Raw genomic sequence first — 18,151 nt, 5'->3', positions numbered from 1 at the left:
GACTTACACTCCTCCAGCCTCTTTCCTAAGTGGGCCCAAGGACACAGGAAAGGCATGGGAATGTCATCAACTTGCCCTCCAGCTATCTCAGCCAGGGCCCAGAGTCTAGCCTGACTCTAGACTGGATGGACCTGCACCTCCTTTTTCATGGGGCACCTCTAAGCTGGGAGGGGGATTAATGGGGAGAGAAGGAAACTCCATGAACAGAAACTGCAGCATCTTTCCAAAGCAGAAGGAAGCCCATCTGGGATGATAGTAATAGGCAGTGAAGGGGATTGGCTGTGCCCACCTGGGACAGAACGGGCACCACCAGTCTGCCACCCTGGATCTGGCCACAGTGCTGCAGAAGCAAGACCAATGCCACTGAGAACATCCTTACCAGCAAACAGGCCTTGTTCACCTTAAACCAAGCAGTGATCAGTGTTTCTCTACATAAGACCAGAATCAGTGGCAACAGAGCAAGAGGGCACCTCCTGAGTGACCCCAAGCAGCAGGGCACATTCTGTCCACCATATCCACCCATCCTAGAGCCAACAGTCAGACCAAAGACCAACCCATCTGTATCCTGGGCCTCACTGACCAGCTGGCATCCTTGGGCTTCCCAGGCAAGAACCAAACACAGCCAACTCTGGACTCAGGGACTGTTCTGACAATGGGGAATTAACTCCAAGTTCACCTCATTCAAATCAGTACCCAAGATCAGTGTTGGCACAAGGCAGGGCCCAAAACAAAGAGGGCAAAATCCAAGGGATAGAGGCACATGGCCAGAGGCTTCTCCTATAGCAAACAGTGAGAATCGTCACAGAGGACAGTGGTCACTATTTCTTGGCAGTCTAACATTTGCAGTTTAATCAAAGGAACAAGCTACCTCCTACCCCCCACCTTGCTCCTAAAACCATTATCCACTGCCTGGATCAGCATAATCCTAGAGACACTGAATGTAGTGTGTCTCCCGGTGGCTGCAGGGGTGGTTCCAAGAGGGATGCCTGGAGGTCTGGGAGGGGATCTCACAGTCCTCACATTGGACTGCCTGCTGATACCGCCTCTCGCCATCTGTCTGCTCTTGTACCCACTAGCACTGGGAAAGAGCGTGTCTCATTTTAAATGGAAAGAAATGGACACTTTAAAAAAATGAACTTGATTTCATCTTCTTTAAACAGGATTTTAAAGACAAGGGAATTAACCCACTCCTGGGCACTTCTGAAAGTGGCACTGTGCACTTGGCTGGAACAGACTAGAACCAACAGAGGCTCCATCCACTGAGCACTAAGTGCTTCTGCAGCCCCCTTCAGGCCCCTGTGGCACCTACCTGTGCCATCTTGGCAAGGTCTAGGGAAGGCCTCTGCTCCTGCACTTCTTCAGGGCGCCGCCGTTTTACACCAACCTTCTTGTCATTAAGGACACATGGCTGGGAGCGGCTGCGGGCAAGCCCACTGGAGCGTCTCACCAGCTCTGGTGTTGAGGCAGGTGTGCTGTTGGCTGAGGGTGGACAGTATTCCGCGAAGGAAAACTGCTCATGTGAGCAGGAGAGGGACCGCTGCAGGTCTAGCCGGCCCCCTCCTGTGGGGTGCAGGTCGGGGGTCCAGGTGTCACCTGCCTGTCCACAGGAGGCCAAGCCTGGTGCCACTTGGCAGGGTTGTCCCCCAAAGCGGTGGTGCAATACCGCCTGGTGGCAGGGTGAGGAAAGCCCATTGGCCCGGGCAGGGAGGCTAAAGCTGGAGCTCCTCTGCATGGTGCTGATGCCGTTGGAGTAGCGCTGGACGCTGCCCCCGCTGTAGCACCGTCTCTTCTCCACAGGTGTCCAGACTTTGGACCCCAAGGGCCGCCATGACGTCCGGCAGCTGGACATCTCATCAGAAAAGGACAGTGACCGGCATTGGCGCTTGCTGGGGGGTGCTGAGGGGCTCCCGTTGTGGTCACTGATGCTGAGGTCTTTGATCAGGCTGGTCACTGCACAGGCAGTCACAGCCTCCTGGTGCCACAGTGTGCCGTCCTGACACTTTTCAGGCAGGCATTCCCAGATGCTGGCGCTCGGCTGGTCAACCTGAAGAGAGCACTTCCTGTCCAGGTCTCGCCATCTGTCATTTTCTGGTGCATAAATGACAAAGAAAAAACAGGATTTGAGAGGCCTTCACACCAGCTCTCTCTTCCTATACACCAACAGCCTATTTTCCACACGGGAGTAAGAAGGCCCTTTAAAAAACCTCCAGTTCAACCTCATTTCTCAGATGAGAAACTGAGGCTGAGACAGTGGAAGCGAGTGTCAGCATGCTGGGCTAGAAGCAGAGTGTGGCCTAAGATTCAGACACAGCCGGCGTTTCTGAGAGGCCTTTTTCCCACCATACTGCACTGTCTCTTGGGAAAATGCAAGCTGTTTTTCACTCCAAGTTCTTTCTCTTCTTACAAGCAGGAAATATCTTGCTCTGTACCCTGCCCTGGCTGGGGGTAGACTCAGGGCAATGTATCTACTAAGTCTCTATTCAATTCTCTATTGCTCTTAGGACAGGACTGGATGCCCTGGCAGAAGACCATGACCAAAGTCAAAACTTCCGGCACTTCAGATGGTCAACATTAAAAGGGGGTTGGGGTGCTGCTAGGTTAGTTCATCCGAATTATATCTTTAAAGCCCTTGCTAAAAACAGAAACTGAATTTTTTTTTGATTTATGTCCCCTCCATCAAAATGCTCAACAACATCAACAACAGCTACTAATCACAGCGTGTTCTGTGTGTTCACTTGATTCTTTCCTGAAACTGAGGATATTTAAAGCAATTAAAATCTGTAAGAGCAAGTCTTGGGCTGCACAGACTTCAGGGATCAATTTAAATTTACACATTCGGATCTCTACTTAAATGCATGAATAAATAAGCTAACCCTGCTATAAAATGCTGAATTTGCACTTGAACTTTTATTTTATTGAAATATTCAAGTTTTCTACTATAAAATCAAGCATATGCTGGGAATTTTAGGAATCAACATATTAGTACTTCCTATCTTTTCTAACCTGCGTATATTTATAAATTTTGTCAATAATGAATGGCTTGAGTCAGGCACACAGCACAAGGGTAGAAGTAAAACCTGAAATGATGCTCAGCAGGTATTTAAATGCATTCGCTGTTCCACAGAGTGGATCAGTCACTGAGCATCCACCCTGGGTAAGAGCCAAACTGCACCTTGTGTGCAGGGACCACCGTGGCCCAGATGGGAAGACTGAGGCTCAGGGGAGGTTGGTATCTGGCCCAAGTCTACAACTGACAAATGACATGACACAGAGCCCATGCTCTCTTCACTTCACTAGTGTGCTGAAGGGAAGCATAAGTGAGCCTGACACCAGCCCTGCCTCGGGAGCTTCAGATCAGGAAAGCTGTGCTACAGGTCTAGAAAACTGATTTAACCCACACGCGACACATGCTCCAGCAGCAAGGACTATGAGCATAACTCCTCTACCAATGGACACTTCTCAAAGAGTACCAAGAGACAGGTTCCAAACAAACATCACAACTAGCAGCTACCATGCTGGTTTCAAGGAGGATGAACAATGCAACCCAAGGGCAAGTCCAGGAGCCAAAGGAAAAGCTACATCAGGGCTAAGTGTGATGCTTCTTCCTCTCAGGCACCTGCCACATTACAGACACAAGCCTGAGGAGCTGGGACCCTAGACAGGGGACACAAGGAGAAACCTATCCATGAAGGATCTCAGATGGTGAAAACACAGGAAAGAAATCTTCTGTAAGCCAGGTGAGAACAAAGCAGAACTGTGGCTAAACATCCAATTCACTCATCCCAGAATCTTCCCAGGTCTTGACCACAGCAAGTCCAATACCTGTTTCTTCAGCTGCATTTGATAAATAACTTCCAAACACAAACATTACAAGTAAACATCTTTTTATTCAAATATATCTTCGCTCCTTATGAAATGCATTCCCCTGGAATATTCACCAGTCTTTTAAAAGTTTCAATTTGACATTAGTCAGCAGGTCGAAGTTAACTAAAATAATAAAGTAAAATTAGAAGAAATATAAACTAACATGGGCTAAGTCTTGATCATATGTTAAGAAGAAAAAAAGTTATTCTAAGAAAAAGGGGAGACCTATGAATGGTAATGTTCATCAGAATGACTTAGTGACAGCAAAATGATAAATATAATTAAAAGTCCTACTATAGAGGGCTGGTTAAGTGAATTGTCAAGGAATAACACAGAGTGTGAAAAGCAGTTTCAAGGCTATTTAAGGGCATGGGGAAATGCTAGCAGTGTGATGCTAAGAAGCAGCAGCAGGACATAAGCTGGGCACAATGGCGCATACCTATAGTCCCAGCTACCATGGGGCTGAGGCAGGAGGATCACAAATTTGAGGACAGCCTTGGCAACTTTGTGAGACTCTGTCTCAAAATAAAAAAGGGCTGGGGGTATAGCTCAGTGGAAGAGAACTTGCCAAATTGTGCAAGACTAAATTCAATCCCCAGTAAAACAGACAGACACACACATACACACACACAAGCAGAATATAAGACTGTTTGATTTCTCTTTAGTAAAATATGTACTATGTTATACATGAAGAAGAAAATAAACCAAAATGTTAATAGTTGATCGGTCAATATTTGCTTGATTGATATTTTCTTATTTTTGTTTTTCTACAATTTTCAAATCTTCTGAGAACAACTGTGTTAGCCAGTATGTGAAAGCTCTTACCATTAAGTCCACTGGTGCTGAGTTCTGCCTTAATTCAGGAAGTGAAGCACCGCCAGCACCAGAGCCAGGGCCAGGGCCTAACCCTTGTCATCCTCTGCATTTGTTCCTTTGGGTTTACAGAAGTTGCTGGCCACCAACTTCTCTTTTGGGACAAGGTACTATGGTGCCACATGGGCCAGGAACATGGTGGATTGAGAAAGGAACCACTGGGCCCAGCCACAGCACAGTGAGGGCCTCAAGACGGTTACATGGGCGGGTACTTAGGCGCCAATGGCACCTGCCAGATTGTGTCTTGACCAGACCTCAAAACACCCATGAAATGAGAAGAGACTGATCCCATCCTCTGAGAATGACTCTTTCTATTCCATTTTTGTTACACTGGCCTGGAATTTTCCCCATCTTAAGGGAAATCACGAGAAGGGAGGAGTTGGGAGCCACATAAATGTGAACCTGGCACTTCTCTCAACTGGCAGTGCATTCCCTCCCATGGCTGCCTTGTGATGGTGGCACTTTTTAACTGGATCCCTCAGGGACTCCCAACTTCCACTTCCTCACTGGATCTAGAGAATTTCCTGCGGCCTCCACCTCTGTGGTCTGGCCTCTTGGCAACTGTCCATTATTGCCTCTTGGGATGCAGACATTTTAGCCTGGCATGCAGGCCTGACTACTATTGCCCCAGCACACCCTCCACCCCAGACACCAAACTTCTTATGACACTGGAGATCAGACAAGAATCATGTAGAGTCAAAATGACCCTTGAAAGTTCCCAATCAGCCCTCAAATCATACCCCTCCTGGCTTGGGATAAATAACCCTGGAGAGTGACCCTTACACGCCAGCAATTTGCTATGAAATTAAAAGGTTTCACAACGAGACTGCAGGAATGAACATAGGTGAATCTGAACGCAGAGGCTGCGAGTCCAATCGACAGGGACTTGAGGCTGACAACAAGCCCCCAGTGGGTCTTGGGGTTGAATGGTGAACTCTACTGCATCCTGCTTGCAAACAGTAACTGATATGACCTAAATACGTAAGAGTTCTTCGTTGTAGGGAAGAATCACGTAGAGTCAGTTCTCATCTCAGTCTGTGGGAGCACAATGTGACCATGGTCACAGTCTTCGCCCAGACTTCAGCTCTTTAATGCCTTCATGCTTTCAAAACAGCTTGGAATGTTCTTCTGACTTTATCTTCCTTCCACTAAGAGAACCTCTGATTCTTCAATTTAAGAATCAAAACCTCCTCCTCCACATGACCAAAGAACCAAAATGTCCTCCTCCACATGACCCCCTGTGCAACCACAGCAATTTGCCTAGATTTCCAATTATATGTCGCATGAGCTTTAATCATCTGCTTACATGTCTACCACTCTCCACCAGCTCCAGAGCACAGTCCAGTATGGCTCCCAGCACACAGCACTGAGTGGGGCCCACAGCATGGTGAGGGGAATGATGGGAGGAATGGGTAACAAAATCCAAAGGAGGCTACAGGGGTTCACTGGGTCTTGCTCATCATATTTCCTTGACACAAGTGACCCTTCCTTGGCCAGGCAGGTCCAATCTGGGCCTGCTGAACTCTCCCCTGCATCTGGGCCACAGATGGCTACATGTGAAGCAGCCAGGAGACTGGTTAGTGGAGTTATATCTAAAATACTTTGAAAATGCAAAGGACTGCTACTGTGTATCAACACCAGCCGGGTGGCCACTTGTCCTGTCTGCAGTGTAGATAATATTGTAATTGTCTCTATCTTTATCACCTTGAGAAGTACAATATGAGAAAGTAGAAACAATCAATGCTATGTTTAGCCCTGTGTTTTCCCCCTTCACTCAGGGAACAGAAAGCAATTTGTTGGGTCAGGTCATCAGACAAAAGAAACAGGAATAGAAGCAAATATTTAATGGCACTCTACCCCTCACTAGTCCCCAATATCACACTTCGCAAGGGAAAAGGGCTTCGGTAGGGCTCTGAGAAGACCCATGAGATGGGGTAGAGAGAGAAGATGGGAGGGGAGGGGAGGGGAGGGGAGGGGAGGGGGATAGTAGAGGATAGGAAAGGTAGCAGAATACAACAGTTACTAACAGGGCATTATGTAAAAATGTGGATGTGTAACAGATATGATTCTGCAATCTGTATTTGGGGTAAAAATGGGAGTTCATAACCAACCAACTTGAATCTAATGTATGAAACATGATATGTCAAGAGCTTTGTAATGTTTTGAACAACCAATAAAAAAAAAAAAAAAAAAAAAAAGACCCATGAGGTGCCGGGCCCCTCCACTCAATATTACATCTACACAAACAACCCTAATTCTTTAAAATCGACAAGTTGTGGACATGGGGAGGTCACTTTGTGTGGTGTAAAGAGGCATGGCCTTTGGTTCAAACCTCAGTGCTTCAAGCTCCTTAATCTCTCAGAGCTGCTGTGTGAAGAAAATAAGGGCCCAGTACAGGCCCTAGAACAGGCTCTCAAAAACGGTGGCCATCATTACACTAATTTCAGTAGGCCAATACCAGAAAATTTGGTTTTTTTGTTTTTTTTTTTTGGTGGGGGCAGGGAGGTCTGGGTGTTGAATTCAGCGTGGCTTCACCACTGAGCTACATACCCAGCCCCTTAATTTTTTATTTTGATCAGGGCCTTGCTAAGTTCTGAGTCTGGCTTTCAACTTGCAATCCTCCTGCCCTAGCCTCCTAAGGTGCTGGACTACAGGTGTGCTCCACTGCGCTCCAGCCTGGAAAACATACTTACGTTTGGGGCTTAGCTCTTCTGCAGTCAGGTATCAATCTTTGTAGACTTAGGATGGAAACAGCATCTATATTCTCTACACAACCAAACTGTGGTTTCTGGACCAAGTGCACGATCATCCCCAGGGAGGGGGATTGTTTGTTAAAATGCAGCTTACTGGGCTCCATCCCTGACTTGGTAAATCAATATCTCTTTGGGTAGGAATCTGCATTTTAATTAGCTCTTTGGGTTACTTTAATATAAAAATGCTGAGAACCACTGCTCCAGACTTCAGGCTGCACAGCAGAATAGCAGCACAGTCAGACCACCAACCAGACTCAGGGTACTTCTGCAGGGTCAATGATTCCAGTTCCCGAAAATTTGGACTCAACATCTTTGAAAGTTGATGTTTCTGTTTTGCTTTTGGTTTGGGTGATTATAGGAAGTACAGCCATAGAGAAGGCTCACTTAGAGGCCCATATTGCATAGGCTGGTGAGGCCCTTCCAGGCTTCAAGTTGCAGAGCTCTCTAAACAGACAACCACTGGTAGGGGCCTAAGAGGTAACTAACTCCTGTGAATAGGAAGTATCTGAAGCCACCACCATCTCCCCAAGAGGTCACACTATGGCCTAAAGCTTCACAAGGAGCTCTCCACTCACCTCGAGCCTGATACCAAGGTACCACCAGAGTGGTACACAGTGCAACAGCTTCCAGCCTGAGCGTGGGCACCAGCTGGTCACTCCATGCCATCTCTATTACTTTAGCCTTCAGGGGTACCCAAAGCTTCTTGACATCCCCAGAGAGCTCCCTTCACAAATCTAAAATTATGCACGAGAGTACACGTGTTCCATACAGCCTAACACACTGCCTACAAATAGGAGGGCCCACCACGCAGCCACCCTGAGGCCCAGTCCTTTTTTCAGATGAACTAGGTGACCAAGGACTCTTCCAAAGCTGATACCCGAGGACTAAGCTTCAAGTTTCTGACTTCTGTCTGCGCTGCAAGGCACCACAGTATCAAATGCCCACACACATGGAGACAAGGACTCCAATCCCAAAGTCACAGTCATAAGGATCTGGTCCTGCCAACCCTTGACCAAGGAGGGCAGAAGGTCCTTGGTGCACAGAGCTAGAGCTCAAAGAAAGAAAAACACTCAAAGCAACACAAATGGCATTTGACCTTGAATGTTCTTGTTTCCATTTCTGCCTTTGAACTCAAAGGGAGATTCCCAGGGGCCCAGATTCTTGGGGGACTATAAGCCTTATTATGTTCAAAAGATAGAAGAATTTGATAACTCTGGAGATCTCTGTACTGTTTTAGACAGTCCATTAAAATGACATAACAGCAAAATGTGGTCTCTAGAAAAGGTTAAGCACCTTAAGTGTACAACCAAGAGGCAAGATTTTAGTAGCCTCTGAGGCCCAGGGAGCAGCCTCTCACCAGATCACCCAGCTTGGTTTCCAGATTTTGCACCTATCCACCTGGGCTGTAAAGACCTCTTCCTGCTCTAGGGCTGCCCTGTTCGAGCCTGGTCTTGGCTACAAGGACTCTGCCTGAGGCAGCTTTGCTAAAGTGACCTTAAGACGTGGAAGGACAAGAAGGGCAAAACATGATAGTGCCCACTATGGTGTCACCTGTTTTTTTAATGGACTTCAGAGCTCCTGTCCCACTGGAGGTCTTCTTTGTATCACCAGAATAGAGACTCAACTGAGAGCTGTGTTGGGAGGAAAGGTTCCTGGGTTTTCCTCAGCCTGACTGCAGCCTCTCATCTTTCCAGCCCTCCTGTAATGGACAACAAAATGGTAGCTGTGTCTTGGGTTCAGGGACAGTGACATAAGACACCCAGCTCCTCATATGAGGGACGAGGGACACTCCACTGGGACTCCATGTAGGAAAGCAGGAAGACTGGCCTGCGGGACTCCGAAAGAAGCCATAGAAGCTGCTAAGGACAAAGATAGGGGTTCATAATGGTTCCCAGAGCCCTCCCTCACCTGCACAGCAGGGATGGCCCATCGCAGCTACCACAACTTACGGGAAGTTTTTGTACTTGCAAAATGGGACCCAGTGAGATTGCCAAGGTGTAAAACACAAGATTGGGAGCTGGGAGTATGGGCCTCAGCCTCTCCAACCAAGGCTCTGTGACAGACCTTTCAGCTCTGGCAGGGACCTTCTCCTTCATCCCCCAGGAGTATTCATAAATGTGTAGGCAACAGCTAGTATTCACCATGGCAACAAAAACTCTGAAGGAATGGAAAGGTCAGTCTGGTGCATGGCTCTGGAGTCCTCCCTGGATGTGGATGTGCAGAGAGCTTATGAAATGGGCAGCTACACACAGCAAGGCGGGTGCTTTACACTGTCGGGGGCACTGGCAGTGGAAGAGCTTTTTGGGAAACTGTCAATAAAGGCATATTAGCTGTCCATTAACTATTTCCCCTAGTACTAACTAATAACTGGGCTCCTGCTGAGGCTGGGAAAGAGCATGAGTGTGTGACCCGAGCACATTACTCATCTCTAGAGTTGTCAGCAATCCCTCTTTACTGGTGAGGAAACCAAGTTTCAGAGCAGTGTCAAGTCTCTCCCACAGACATATACAACTAGCAAACCAGAGCTCAGACTTAAACCTAACCTGCAATCCCAAGGCCATGCTCTTGAGTTAGGTCAGGCTGTCTACCTTGATCATCCTTCCCCATGGAGGGTACAGCACCCAAAGGCAGCCTGCAGTAGCCACTGCCTATCCTCTGGCATTATCGTGGTCCTCCCACCCAACGTCAGCCCAACCTGTATGACAAGGCAGTCCAGAAGGATCCTTTCTCACTTGTCACTGTAAACAGCTAGCACACACCATCTCCATTTCATGTCTACTTCCATTCTGTAGTTTATTCCAGAAACACTTTCTGAAACTCATAAATGGTGCAAGGAAGAATTTAAAGCACTGTATACAGACAAATCTGGGATATTCTAGAGATTTTAAAAGTCATACATAGACCACAATAAAGGTAAATTTAAATTTTAAAAAAGTGATTTAAAAAAATCATACATATTCGAGCTAGGGCTGTAGCTCCGTGGCAGAGTGCTTGCCTAGCATGTGTGAGGTACTGGGTTCAACCCTCGGCACTGCATACAAATAAAATTAGGGCATGCTGTCCATACACAATTAAAAAAAATTTTTTTTTAATTGTACATATGCATGCTTGTATCTGGATGTCAAGTTTTCAGTGAGAACAAATCTCTTGCTGGCCTATGTTGAAATAAGCGGTTTCTAAGAGAAGGCCCTGGCCCAATGACCAAATTCAAAAGGGCAATCTCTGAAAGACAGAAAAGGCAGCAGAGACCAAAAGTGGGGCCTAAGCAGCTAATTTTGCTTCTGCTATTTTTCATTGTGTTCCATTCATTTGATTGATTGTTCTAAGAAACCAAAACACTCAGCCTCTAAATGCCCGCTCCTGAACACAAGATGCAATCACATTCCACCGTCGATGACGAACAGCGGTGGAGTTAGACGATGGCAAGCTACCGAATCTCAAAGCAGAATCTCTGCATCCTACGCAGCTCAACACAGCCAACTGGTTTCCCCTATAGAAATCCATCCAGAGAGTGCCCCTGGGAAGAGCCCTCTTATGTACAGAGGAGACTTTAACAGCCAAGTAATTAAACACTGAAGTAAGAGCTTATAATTAAAATGCTGACAAACCTAAGCCTGAGCGGCACAAGGAGGGATGCTGTAATATTTTTACAATTCCTTTTTATACATAATGTATGATCCTTCTGCTCAAGTTTCCTCTATGTTCTTTGCCTGTGAAATCATTTACATTAATAAATAATTTATCACCATAACTCCTAAAGTAATTACGGGTTTCCAGCCAATTTTTTTTAGCATATGAATTGTTTTGTTCTCTGTCCATTGACTTGTATTTACAAGACTTTTCCTAGTGGCCTTTTTGAAATAATTGGCATTGCCTTCGCTTTCTCACATTTTACGTGATTTCCAGGTCTTCTCCTCGCCTGAGTGGCGAGGAAAATGGAATGTGTGGTGTCCATTGTCCCTGCAACACAGAACTCGTTTAATGGCTGCAATTAGCTGAGGGTGGTGAATGGAGGCTGCTCTCACCCCACTTGCCCTGTTTCACCGAATAAGATTAAACCAGTACACGTGTGACCCCCAGGCCAGCATAAAGCAGCAGCCCCCACTGCAAATGGCAGAGGATCTAGGGGGAGCAGCAACTGAGGCTCCGTGTGCAGTCTCTGCCTCACCCAACCTAGTGGATTCCCTTTCTCTGCACCCAGCAGGAGTCAATGTCAGAACAGGAGGGTGGCTCCCAGACTGGCCAGCTGATAAGAGGGTGGGCTGCACCCACAGAGCTGCCTCCTGGCCCAGGTTTCCTGTGTCAGGAGCACAGTCCATGGTCATGTAGGGCTCTTCCCCAGAGAAGCTATCTGCAAAGGAAATTTCAATTCAGCACAGAAGTTGGGCTGGGGATGACCTGAGGGGTGAGAAAGGAAACCAGAAAAACTTGGCCTTTGCTAGAAGGGACCTACAGTAATGGGGCAAGCCTGGCGCCCCAAAGGCCTCAGCCAGACACAGAGCAGGAAGGTAGGGCTGGGCTCCACTCTGCCCGGCTTCTCCCATTGGCACCTCACCCTGGCTTTGTTTTCTCCCTTATTTTGGAAAAGCACAAAAACACTTCTCTGTACTAAGCCCCAAACTAGACTGGGGGACAAGGGTGGGGAGAGGCCTGATATCCAGCTGGAAATCACAAAGCATGAAGTACTTGGGGGGAGGAGGGGAAAAAAAAAAACAAAAACCTGTTGCTTTGAGCACTTGATTACGTTAGTAACGCACTTCATCCGGGTGGGAACAGAGGAGGCCCAGTCACTCGGGAGGAGGCCTTCTAAGAAGCAGCAACAGTCATACTGCCAATGTAGTTGCTGGCATTTCCTTCAGAGCATTTATGGAACCCAGACTCATACTGGTTTTCAGCTAGGACCCTTACATGGGGTGAGGGGAAACCCCCGAGTCACAGGGCCAACGGTCCCCAGTCCTCATGGGAGAATTCCACTGATCAAGGCCCGCACTAGAGCCCTTTATCTCTGGGAGACTGGCTGGGGGTGGGTGATTATAATAATTTGGCACTTTATCTTTGTTCAGCATTGTCCAGCCCTGGAAGGGCCCAAAACCAGCTTAAAAAGTCTAGCCAGTCCCTTAGGGTGTTCTCTTCCCCGATATTAAAAAGCAGCCCCACCCAAGATGAAATCTCGCAACCGGGTGCACTCCCAGTCCTCACAGCAGGGTAGGGCCGCAACACCTGGACCCGCAGGTTAATGGGATGAAATAACCTGAGCTTTCACCAGCACAGGGGCCTGGGGGGCTCCTGACTGCTGACACCCACACCCAGCAGGTGCCAGAAACTTCTGGAAGCAGAAGGAACCTAGTGGCACCTCTAGGGTGCTGCTGTCTCTTTGAATCCCTATGAATGGCCGAGGGGATGCCATGGGATAGGAAGACGGGGAGACATGCCTGTGGCTCTCAGGACTCCTTGGTCTTGCAAGCTGGGCCTGTGCCCTGGGGAATTCACTATTGCTCTTTCTCCTCCAGCAGGACAGCAATCTCGCTGCAGGTAGGTACAGGCCCTAGTTTGCTCTACCCAGCACTAAGTGCCTGACATACGATAGGTACTCAATTAAACCTACTAGAATAAGCCACCGCAAACAACCATGGTAAGTGCAAAGCTTTGGTAATGTGCCATCACACAGGGCAGGGTCCCGAACACAGAAGGAGGCTGAGTCAGAGAAGGATGGTGCACTAGGGAGAGACACAGAGCAGGATGTGGGCTTGCCCGCAACCCACCACCTGCACAGCCACCCCTGGTGCTCCCTGGTCCGACAGGCAGTGCCTCAGCAACTGCCCTACAGAGCAGAGGCCCCGACACAGGAACAGAGCTCCTAAAGGGCTACTCTTCTATCAAGAACAGGGGGACATAGCCTGATACCTCCTACAAGCCCTGGCCTCCCCAGGACAAAGCAGGCTGCAGGCAATCCAAGCGTCTGCCCACATGCCTCCTTCCCCAGGCCTCTCTCCCTCAGTCTCTGGGCCTGAGAATCCATCCCTACAAGGGCAGCTCCCTCACCCCTCTCCAGTGGAAATCACCATAGTCCCTCTGTTTAGACTTGGAGGCCCCTTCTCTGGAAGAGGGATCCTCAACTTAGGTCTCAGTCACCTCCTGAACTACTACTCATGAAATGCTCCTACTATACTAATCTCTTTGCAAAACAATGTCACAGAGTCCTCACGACAAGCCTACAACATGGGTGCTACTGTGATTGCCATTTTGCAGTCAAGGAAACTGAGGTTCAGAGAAGTTAAGAAGTTCAATATGACAACTCAAACTTAACACTGCCTCCACCCCAGGAGGGTTCACCTTACTATGATTCACACAGTTTAAAGCCCAGGGAAGCCTAAAGCACAAACAGCCTTGAATCAAGGCCACCATCCCAACTGTCCAGGTTAATAGTCTGGCTGTTTCAAGCTGAAGTCACAGCTTGGGAGTTGGGTGTGCTCAGGATTCCTTCCCTCTCTCTTGGGCACACGGAAGGCGGCAACTCAGTCATGACATTGTCCCAGGAAAAGGAGAGACAGCAGGCTTGCAGGCCACATGCTGGGACACAGAGGGTTTGAAAACCGTTAACCACTAAGGAGGTATTCAATCATGTGGGGATAGGCCTCAAAAGTGTGTCACATAGCACTCCAAGGCAGGTGATCTCTGGTTCCATTTCCTCTGGGTGGTAGCATCAAAGAGGACCACCCAGATCTCCCAGAGCTGTGGCATGTGACTGAGAAGGAAACGTCTCCTTCTCCCCCACCTGATTCAAGTCTGCCTCCAAGGGACCTCAGTGTCCTCCTACGTGAACAAGCACATCTTTGGAGTGGCATACAAGAAGCTTGGTACAGCACCTCGCATAGTGCTCACCACAACAGACCCAGTGCTCCTCCACACTCACGTCTCATCTACAGGAAATGCCTCAAAAGAAGGAAAAGGAAACACTGGGCACACAGGAAAGGGGCTGGGAAAGGAAGGTGAGGATGACTTGACCTGCTCCTCCCAAGACACACAACCCTCAGCCCACAGTAAATAGTAAATGCCCACTGTCAAAGTCCAGTCTCTGAGCTGATGTGTCATCTGAAAGGACACCCCAGAGGGGGACAGGAGTGTCATGGAGAGAGAGCAAAAGTAAATACTCTGCCCAATCATCTGAAGCATCAAGAAATCCACATAACCGATACGGTCACCTGTTTGGTCCCTATCAGAAATAGCAAGTCACAGGTGTATGGCAAGAGAGGACTGAGGTACCCTCTGTAGAAGGCAGATCGACAGCCCAAATCAAGAGCCGGAAAGAGGTCCCTTCCCTCTGGCCTCTCTGTTCCCCTCCTGGGAACTAGCTCCAAAGAATAATGAGAAAGACAAGATTCAGACACTTAGTCACTGTAATGACAACAGAAAATTCAAAAGTAGCTTTACCCAGAAGCCACAGAAATTTTATTGTTAAGGACATTTTGATACATCCACACAATGCTGTACTGCAGACCATCGAAATGCATGAAATGAATAGTTTTCATGCTGCAGAACTACCAAGTGGAAAAACAAATACAGTTTTATATAATTATATGTTCATCATAGACTCGTCTACATTTAAAAAATGCAAAAAAAACAAGCATAAAAGTACCGACAGTTATCACTGGGAAAGGGGGCTATACGAGATTTTTACTTTGTATGTTAGCTGTAACTCCTCAATGAAAAAATCACCAAGAATTATAACAATCAGACAGAAACTCTCAATGTTAAGAGTTAGACATGATTTGTAAACCACAGCCCAGTTTCTGTCCCCTCACTCAGTCACCCAAACAGCCCCCAGACCTTCCAGCTCCACTGGGGATGGAAATACACAGAGGGTCCCCAGGGCTCTTCTGGGACTCATGTGCAGAAAGTGCCTTCAGCATCTCACCTGGCTGTGACAACCAAAGGAGGATGGCCCCTGGCCGTGTGGTTACTCACCCATAATTCCACAAGAGAAAAGGGTAGGTCCTTGACTCATCTTCTTTGGCGTGTGCTGAAAACAACCAGAAAAGCTATTCACTCTTTAAGTCATAAGAAGCGCGTTCACACATGACTCTGCACTGATCTCTTGCTAAAGTCACAATTAAAGGGAAAACTGCCTTTTGCCAGCGTCAGACTGGGGAAAGGAGAAAAGCGTTCCAAGAGACAACATTTGCACGGACTGTCCCACATCTCCAGCCAGTGATGGATCCATCTGACACGAGGGGATCTCCCCGCATAAGTGATAAGGGGTTGGGGGTACAATGGTAAACAGTAGGACAAACTTCAGTACAGGGCTGGAAGAGGTTGGGAGAGGCAGGGCCTCTCAGCATGGAAGAGCCGAGGGCCCTCTCCCACTGCCAGAACCCCCTTGGAGACAAGAGGGCAGCTCTTCCTGCCATGCTCAAAACCACTGGCCTTTGCTCCACAGGCCGCTCTGCAGCTACAGCACTACAGGCCCCCCTGTCATTCTCATTGGACTGGACCAGAAACTCACTGGTTCCATTTGGTCGCAACCTGAGAGCTATGAACTCTGGCTGCTACATTTTCACAATGGCTTCCCCTTCCACTGTGAGCATCCTCCCTCTTCCCTCACAGCCCACAGCTAGCTTCCACTGAACACTGATGGCTACTGTGGAGAACCAGCCAAGGAGGCCTGGAAAAGCCCATACCCCTGCACTCACTCCATGACTACACGACAATCTGAGCATGAAATATTCTGGGAGCTCCTTGTGCTGACATTCAGGTGTGCCTGTTCTAGCTGCTGGTGAGCAAGAGTCCACCCAATCGGCACCTGAAGGAAGTCTGCCTCAAGTATTCCAAAGATTAGGGCTGTAGCTGGGGCTCAGTGGCAGAGCACTTGCCTAGCATGTGTGGTGCACTGGGTTTGATGCTCAGCACCACATAAAAATAAACAAATAAAATAAAGGCATTCTGTCCATCTACAACTACAAAAAAAATTTTTTAAAAAAGTATTCCAAAAGACTAACTCCCTCTTTCCCTCATTAATTTGCCCAACAGACAGGAAGTGGCAATCATCCATGTGCAGGCTGTGTTAGGTGCTGACCTTGCCATGGTGTAAGCAGCTAATGGCTCCAGACAAATCAGCTCCAGCTCTGAGGGAAGCCCCCAAAACTTCCTCTCCCACCCCCCATGACAAGAACAAGCAAGGCTTCTAGGCTGAGAAATGGGCAGGAGCCCAGGGCCCAATCCTTGAAGTCCTAGAAGGAGGGTGGGGCTGACTAGGAACACCTGACTCACCCAGATAAGAGAGTGCTTGTTATGAGCTCCCTCACCCATCCCCATCTGCTCCATCCAGGGATCTCTGCACTTAGACACCACTGCATTTATCCCATAGTTTTTCAGTGTCCACCATGACCAGCTTGGGGACACAGAAGTGAAGAAGAGCTCTGCCTCAGGGAGGACACGTGTACACAAGGCTTTACATTACACAGAGATGGGGGGCCTATGCCTGTGTGCTGGGTCGGGGTGCAGTCAGGGCTGGCTTCCTAGAGAAACACCTGAGCTGGCGTTGATCAACCAGAAGAACTTGTGGAGGGCAGCTCTTCCTTCCTCGGTTGACAACAATCCTTACATCATCAGGCTAGCTCACCTTCTTCGATTCCAAGGATGTGACCCCCTATTCTATAGCCATGCGTGGAAATATCTGGAAAGCATGAAAGAGAGCTCCAGCTGCCTCCCCTTCGGTTGACACGTAACACTACAGGATGCATAGCTGAAAGCCACACCAAAGTAACCCAATGAAGAGCGGGTGACAAACATAAAAGAGTCTCCCACTGGGCTATGCTACCCTCACAGATGGGACCTAGGCAGGCACCTTGCTCTCAGGGAAAGGGTTCAGAGAAAGAAATGGGGCTTCTCCCCTGCCAGGTGCCAGCCTGCCAAGGGAGACAAGTTCCCAGTATTAGGGAAGCACCCAGGACAAGGACAACAGCCACTGAGGAACCACAATCCCCACCTCCTGTGCTGGACAGGTGGCAGAGCAACCCAGCAGGCAGCCCGCAGAAGTCCACTGCAGGACAGGGACTGTAGCAAGCAGAAGGGAGCACGAAGGCTGTCACAGCCTGTGTGCTTCACTGGTGAGCATGAGCCAGAAAAGACGACTTGGGGCTGACAGACAAAAGCAGGAAGCACCAGAGCAGAGCCCCGCCTTCTTGGTGGGACAACATGGCCTTTCGTTCTAGTAAGCTGGTGTGATCTAGACAGGGGCAGCCCAGGATACTCCTGACCCACACCCGTCCAGGGAACGTGGACACATGAGTGGGTACTACCACGCTGCAAGCAGGCAGAAGGGCTATCGGCTGGTCATGGCCTGCACCAGGAAGCCCTGGCCAGCACACAGGGCTCCAGGATCCCACTCACTCAACAGGGACCTGTCAGCATTTGCTACAGATCCCCAGAGCAGCTACCTGTTCCTCAGGCCAGACGAGTGCTCTTACCACTCCAAACACCCCATCCATGCCCCCTGGCACCCAGCATGGTGCTCTTGGCCCCTATTTTCCACCTTCCACACAGAACCTTAAGTCATCTTTTTAAAGCAGAGATCAGATCAAGTCATTCATTTCTCTCCAACAACTTCCCACAGCAACCAGCATAAAATCCAGGCTACCCCATCTCCCAGCCCCCCAGGCCCA

At 48.5% G+C, this 18,151-nt stretch overlaps 1 protein-coding gene across 2 annotated transcripts in view; it reads right to left on the bottom strand.

The window, feature by feature from the left end:
* Fam53b (family with sequence similarity 53 member B) overlaps positions 1–18,151 on the bottom strand; it is a 112,606-nt gene that overhangs the window by 55,302 nt on the left and 39,153 nt on the right. For both annotated transcript variants that reach the window (XM_078024584.1, XM_040273832.2), the window contains exons 2-3: positions 15,456–15,510; positions 1,310–2,088 (exon numbers count right to left, since the gene is read on the bottom strand). In XM_078024584.1, the coding sequence (XP_077880710.1) occupies positions 1,310–2,088; positions 15,456–15,495 (819 nt within the window). In that variant the 5' untranslated portion in view covers positions 15,496–15,510. The remainder of the gene's footprint in view (positions 1–1,309; positions 2,089–15,455; positions 15,511–18,151) is intronic.

Source organism: Ictidomys tridecemlineatus, chromosome 1 (genome assembly GCF_052094955.1).
Source record: "Ictidomys tridecemlineatus isolate mIctTri1 chromosome 1, mIctTri1.hap1, whole genome shotgun sequence".
NCBI classification, from domain to species: domain Eukaryota; kingdom Metazoa; phylum Chordata; class Mammalia; order Rodentia; family Sciuridae; genus Ictidomys; species Ictidomys tridecemlineatus.
The sequence above is the reverse complement of the archived record's forward strand: the minus strand, read 5'-3'. Positions and strand labels throughout refer to the sequence as shown.